Here is a 6,889-nt window from a genome sequence, read left to right on the forward strand (position 1 = left end):
TATGCCCTCAATGGATGTTTTAATAGGCTGGACAAGAGAACACTTCTCTCATAGGATACTTATCTATTCCTAATGAAGCAGTTTGCACAACTGAATGCAAACCACCTACTGGATTTTGCACTGTTTTTTTTAATCCTGATTATAAAGCTGGTTTGTAGGAATGTTCCCTGTGGGGTTATTATCTAAGGCCAGAGCTGTTTCTACACTGGAGGCTAGAACTATATTCAGTTAAAACCTTATTCATGATTAACAGGTTCTTTGTGAGGTTTTTCCTCCTTTTTGTTAATTTTTGTGGAATTAATTTTAATTGATTGGTCTCTCTTTCCCTACTTCACTTCAGCTTCATTTCATATACAGTAATTAAAGCTTTTTCTCTACATGCAGAAAAGTCACTACTTTTCTTGTTCCTTGTATAAGTCTGAAAGTCTCTGAAGTGTGAATAGAGACTACAAGACCTCCACCTAAGATGCAGTATTACTTCAGATTCAGACCCACCTCTGCCTTGGTGATGTTGAGTCTCTTATCCTGTAAGTATCTGTAAGTCTTATCTATAAAGGGGGATGGTATTTCCCTATCTCACAGGACTTGCAAGAGAAGAATGATTGTAAAATATTAGAGGTGCAATGTGTTATATACATACAAGGCAAAATATTAGTTCATAGGACCATAGGAAAGTATAGCTGGAAGGAACTTCACAAGGTCATCTAATCCAGCCCCCTTCTCAAGGCAGGATCATCCCTGACTAAATCCCAGGCCAGTTTCTGTCCAACCTGCTTTTGAAGGTTTCCAAGTATGGAGATTCCACAACTTCTCTGGGTAGCCTTTTCCAGTGCGTGTCCCCTCGCGTAGTCAGAAAGCTCCTCCTAATCTCCAGCCTAAGTTTTTCCTGCTGCAGACTGAGGCCATTGCTCCTAGTCCTGTCCCCTACTGCCACAAAAAAAAGCCCATCTCCATTCTCCCTATAATCACAGTTCAGATATTTGAAAACTGTTATCAGATCCCCTTTCAGCCTTCTCTTCTCCAAGGTAAATAACCCTAGGTTTTTTAGTCTTTACTCATATGTCTTTCCTCCGAGGCTTTTAATCATGTTGCCCTGAACTGGACTCTTTCCAAACTGTCCATATCCTTCTTGAAGTAAGGAGCTCAAAACTGGACGCAGTACTTCAATTACACTGTTGTAGGCCTGATACCATGTTTAATGCCCTAGTGTTTATAAAATTTGAAGATCCACTGTGAATGAAAAGAAGCCTAAAGATTTCTGCCATTTGACCTCTCTTGGGATTGGTATGTTGCTATGCAGTCATCAAAGGAAAGCAGACACATTCTCACATGCATGTGTAATGGAGGGAGCAGCAAAAGTTTGGGCTAAGTAGGTGGCCATAGGACAATGAGAGAGCCTGCAAAAGGCATGAAAAGATTGCTAGAAGCTGATGTTTCAGTATCTAGAACAAATTCTGTAAAACACGTACCCCTAGATATGTTAGAGGTTATCAAGTTATCTCATGGCATTAGGTAGATAGACACTTGTGTTTCAGAAGTTCTGAGGATGAAAACAGCATTGAATCTTTTAACAATCATGGGACTGTAGGACAGCAAATTTGTGGTGGGGAGTAGAAAATAAATATCCCAAGATATTAATAACATTAAAAAATGCATGGAAAATTATCCTTTGTCTTTAGTGTTTCTCATCCGAGGATATAAAGGTACAGGGCAAATGTAAAGTTTCTCTACATTTCATCTCATGTATTGTAGGAAAGGGGTTGAATTCAGTCCACATTTCACCATGATATAGACAGCAGGAGAACCTCAAAGGGTTGGGCTTTGATGCAACATTGGTAGATCTGGATTTCCTTGCAAGTTTAAATCTATTGGAATGAAAGAAAAAACCAATTTAGATAAAATACACAGATAAACTCAATCCAACTCTTTAAACATGTGAAGAAAACTGCTGTGATATGAAACCTGACTTGCCTTGGGGTTTACTTTAGTATTTTCCCTAAGTTCAGCAGTTACCTTTCATAATAATCCTAGCTAGAAGCACTCTTTTGTAACATTGGCAAAGGTGGGCTTATGTGCTAGTGATATTATTTTTGGCCCATGAAACTACCTTAACCCTCAATAGTATGACTAGACCTTTGTGCTAGATTAAAGAGTTATTTGTGGTGTTTTCTTAAGATCCCACTCTCTCTGCACCCTACCTGTCTTTATATATTATGTATGAAAAAATTTTAAATCCATATCAGAAAATGTATCTCTTTTTATGCTTTTCTTGATTTCTGGGTGATTTCTTGGCACATATGAGAGAGGGGGAGAGAGTGTTGTTTGTTTGTTTGTTTGTTTTTAATCATTTATGTATCCTTAAATTCCTTCTCCTGGAGTCATTTTTCAAGTCAAGAAAAATACCACTGGATGGAATGTGTGCCTTTCCAGTTGATGCAAATGTAAGATAGAGGAGGAAATTAAATTTATTTATTTAAGGTATGCCTAACATGTTTCAGCAATACGTGAGTTAAAAGCCTGCCAGGTACCTTTGTATTCCCTCACAAATCTTGGCAGTGACACAGTATGTATATTAAATATAAAAACCTATGGCAAGATGTGGGCTTTTTGCAGTCCTAATTGTAATAAATTATTCTGTGTTGAATTATACTTGCTAGTATCAGAGTAATTGTTTTCCAGGGTGATGGAGGGCATAAGTCAGGCAACTCTCATGGAACATGTTTTTAATTTCAAAGTTCTCCTATCTTCCAGTAAATTGGTTTTCAGACTGTTTGAAGGTAGTGTCTCAATTTCCCCACTTTTCTTAAAGTGTCAGGAGTAATTTTGAACTTTGCAGTAAAGCTCCCTGAGATCCTTGAGTGAAGGTTGTTATATAAGTACAACTTATTATTTATGCACTGTACTTACACCATTGGAACTGCACCCCCTTGTGATTTGGGGACTTTATTGTGAGGGCCAATACTGCTTTGACAGACTTTGGAACACCACAGGAACTTGCTGCCAAGAAAGGTCTTCCACAAGAGATAAGCAGCTGATGTATTATAACTTTAGTTACTTTCCCTCCCAGTGCCAATGTGCCCTGATGCCTGAAGCTGCTGGATGAAGGCAATATGCACATAGAGTGAATTGTGCCAGTGCTACCTTTGCTAGGACAATGCAGGACATGTGTACACTGATTGTTAGGGACTGCCCCTCTCAAGCCTACCCCCCAACCTTTTACATTGAAAATCTCTACACTCAGGCCTTGGCTGTCAGGTATCCAGAGCTCTGCTGAACTTCCAGGTATGAGGCTAACCTCACCCTTCCTTGCAGTTTGTTTAGGAGTTAACTCAGGTGTGCAGGCCTTGAACACAGAAAGTCCACCAGCCACAATTGCACAGATCCCTGCTCCTGCTATCCAACTCTTCTGCATTATGCTTCCTCACTCTCTCCTGGCTATGGGCACATTTGTATGTCACTTAAGCCCACAGCTCCAGTGGCCTGTCTTTTCTGCAAAGAAGAGGTAAAAGGAGACTTTCTTCCATGCCTTTCCGGACTGTCCCTGGCTGCAGCTGCTCTTTGCTGTCCTCAGTGCCCTCTTGGGCATGCTGGATTTGGACTTATCTGAGACTCTATGCATCTTCTCTATCCCATACCATGCAGATGAGGGGAGCGTGATCTGCCTGACCACTTTCCAACTGGGGCAGGCCCAGGTGCTGACTCTGAAAAGCCACAGAAACTAGCACACAGAGGCCAGCTCTGATAATGCCCTCCAACTCTTCTGCTGCTTGGTCCAGGTGCATGGCACATTTGATTTTGGACACAGCACTTTGTAACAAAATGCGTATCAGTTTGTGTCACACAGGGCCATGAAGATGGCACTCTGTAAACTGGAAGATGGGCAGCTAGTCCTAAATGTCTATCTCAATGAAGGGTATGGTGGGGCAGGAGGGGATATGGAGTGGTTGTTACTGACAAGTGTTGCATGCTCAGCTCCTGGTGAGCATTTTTACCTTTTGTTTTTAATATTTTTATCATAAAGGTTTAGAAAATCAGAAAGAAGTCTCTCTCTCTCTCTCTCTCACACACACACTCTCTCCCTCTACCTCTCACCCATAACCAGTCAGGTAATCTACAGACTGATTTATAGGATTTAATAGCAATAATAACAAGAAGCACAGTGTGGAGAACTTGAAGGCTGGTTGCACAGTGTGATATAGGCAGATTATGTGGCCCAGGTTGTCTGACAACTACTCTGGGATCAGCCCTATTCATCAGTGTAGACATAGCCATAGTGATTTTGTCTATACCTGTGTGCTGCTTTGTTGACACCAAGAGGCTGGAAATAACAAGATTTGGCCATTTGTGTAAAGAATCTTTAGCAATATTACAGAAACCCACAAGCAAAACTTTCCCACATAGCAATTTGTAGGTAAGAAAAAGAGTAAGAAATGTCCCTTTCAAAAATCAATTCCCTGTGAATGCATTTCCTCCATATGAAAAAAAGTTCCTTCATTTTTGTTGAACAGGTTTTATACAGTTCGCTACAGAGAAAAGGATAAAAACAAGAAGTGGGCTTTCCAGCTTTGCCCAGCTACTGAGACAGTGGTGGAAAATCTGAAGCCCAACACACTATATGAATTTGGAGTTAAAGACAACACAGAAGATGGGATTTGGAGCAAGAGTTTCAATCACAAGACTGTTCTATCTAGTAAGTACTTGACAACATTTCAACTTACCAAAATTATACAATTTGTCAGCAGTCTTGTAGTTCATACTTTATAAGGAAGTCACTATCGACCAGCTTGTCAGTTTATTGGGTAGTCAGTAGGGCTGTGCAAAATGTCACCAGATGTTTTGTTTCAACACTGTTTTGACCCATTTCAAGCTCATGAGGAGGCTGAAGTAGAGGGTGCGGAGGCAAGCGGCTCAGCTGAGTCCGCCTCTCCTGTTGCTGTGCCTCTGACTGATGAGGAAGGGGAAATTGCAGCATCCACACATGCACCCGCACCCCAGAAATGAGTGGGTAGTGTGTTCTGGGATCATTTTGAGCTGGCAGTTGATTCCATATATACTATCTGCCTGCACCGCTGAGCCAAAACCAGCCAGGGCAAGGGAACAAAACACATGAGCACCACGGGGATGCTGGGGGAAAGTGGACAGAAATGGGGGCATGTTGCAAGGGCGAGTGAGATCAGCCAGAGTGTTGGGGAGATGCTTGCTCTGGATAGCCAGCCAGCTTCTCCTTAGTTGAGTGGCCAGGGTTCAGGTGGCTCATGGCACTCATGACCCCATCATACCAAGTGCCTGCACGCACCACCTTCAGGAGGATGGTGGTGCCTTCACCGTATAAGGCATGCAGGGAGTACTTGGGGGAGGAGCTGTGCAAGGCAGGTCCACAGGTGGCCTTACATTTCACCTCGGACATCTGGAGTAGCCATGGTGGAGATCGTGCCTACTTTTCTCTCTCAGGGTGGTGTGACTAATCAGGCCGTTGGTGGGCTTTCCTTCAAGCCAAGGTGATGGATGAGTCCCACACAGCAACCAAGATAATGGGGGCCATGACCCACTTGGTGCAGGTGTGGCTCATTGGGTAGAGTGAGTTCACCCGTGAGTTCATGGTCACTGACAATGGGGCCAATATGATCAAGGCAGTCTGTGATGCCAACTTCGTTGGCATCTGCTGTGTGGTACACAAGTTCTACCTCTGTCTAGGATGCCTTGGAGGGAGACAAGGCTGCTGGTGATGGCGCCAGCACCACCAGCAAGCTCATTTTGAAATGCAGGAAGGTGGCAGGCTACTTCCACCAGACCATTAAGGTGAGCAAGATGCTGTGGGACAAACAGGCAGAGCTGAACATCCTACAGCACAAAATCATGCAGGATGTGGAGATTCGGTGGAACTCCACATACCTGATGCTCAAGAGGCTGGTGGAGCAACAGAAGGCCATCCATGAGATGGCCTTGCTCAGGGAGATTGGGATCAGTGGCCCCCTTAACAGAGCTGAGTGGGATAGCATTCCCAGATCTTGGTGCTCCTCAGGCCCTTCCTCGAGGCCACTGAGACCCTCAATGCTGGCGATGCCCCCCTTAGCCAGGTGATCCCCATAGTGAGGGAACTTCAGAGCCAAATGGAGAGCTTACAGGGGATCAGTGTTCCTGGCTGGGGCAAGCCGCTGTCACCAGACATGCAGGCACTGGTGAGGTAGGTGAAGGAGGGCATCAGGAAATGACTTTATCCCTTCTGGTCCAGTATGGTCCATGTGCTGGCCGCCATGTGTGACCTGAGGGTGAAGGGCAGCATATGCAGAAGCCAAAGCCTGTATCAGTGGACAGAGGTGCTGGTGAAGAGAGTCAAGGAAGCAGAATGGTAGAGACAGGATGTGGAAGACAGGTATCCATTGTCCCATGCCAGCATACCATCCACCAGCCAGTCTCCTCCACCACCACAGGTGCTGCCAATGTGGACCAAGGGCATGGCTTCCATGGTGGGGTCCAGAGGCACCAGGCTCTACCATCAGGCAGGTAGCACTCAGGCCTTGGTGGCTGCCTGTCTCACTGAGGACGTGAAGCCGCTGCTGTGGGACCCCTTGGCCTACTGGGCAAGCTACAGCCAGATGTGGCCGGATCTGGCCACAGTTGCCCGGGAACACCGTCCTGTCCACCGATCAGTGTTGCAAGTGAGAGGGTGTTCAGCATTGCTGGTGAAGTAGTGACACCCCACTGTACCTGCTTGGATCCTGGTTTGGTGGTGCAGCTGGTGTTCCTGAAAGTGAACCTCCCACTGCTGGGGTTTTCCAAGCTCCAGGGACAGATGGAGTGAATGCCACCCTCCTCACTCTGTCTGCGCCTATTTCCTTTTTTCATTTTTTTAAAACCATTTAATGCCCCACTCTCAGAGCTGGGGGGG

General features: G+C 44.7%; 1 protein-coding gene across 36 annotated transcripts in view; it reads left to right on the forward strand.

Moving 5' to 3' along the window:
• ABI3BP (ABI family member 3 binding protein) overlaps positions 1-6,889 on the forward strand; it is a 342,180-nt gene that overhangs the window by 138,608 nt on the left and 196,683 nt on the right. For all 36 annotated transcript variants that reach the window (XM_006033054.1, XM_025214794.1, XM_006033038.2 and 33 more), the window contains exon 5: positions 4,509-4,690. In XM_006033054.1, coding sequence (XP_006033116.1) covers positions 4,509-4,690 — 182 coding nt within the window. The remainder of the gene's footprint in view (positions 1-4,508; positions 4,691-6,889) is intronic.

This window comes from Alligator sinensis, unplaced genomic scaffold (genome assembly GCF_000455745.1).
Source record: "Alligator sinensis unplaced genomic scaffold, ASM45574v1 scaffold1286_1, whole genome shotgun sequence".
In the NCBI taxonomy this organism is placed as follows: Eukaryota; Metazoa; Chordata; order Crocodylia; family Alligatoridae; genus Alligator; species Alligator sinensis.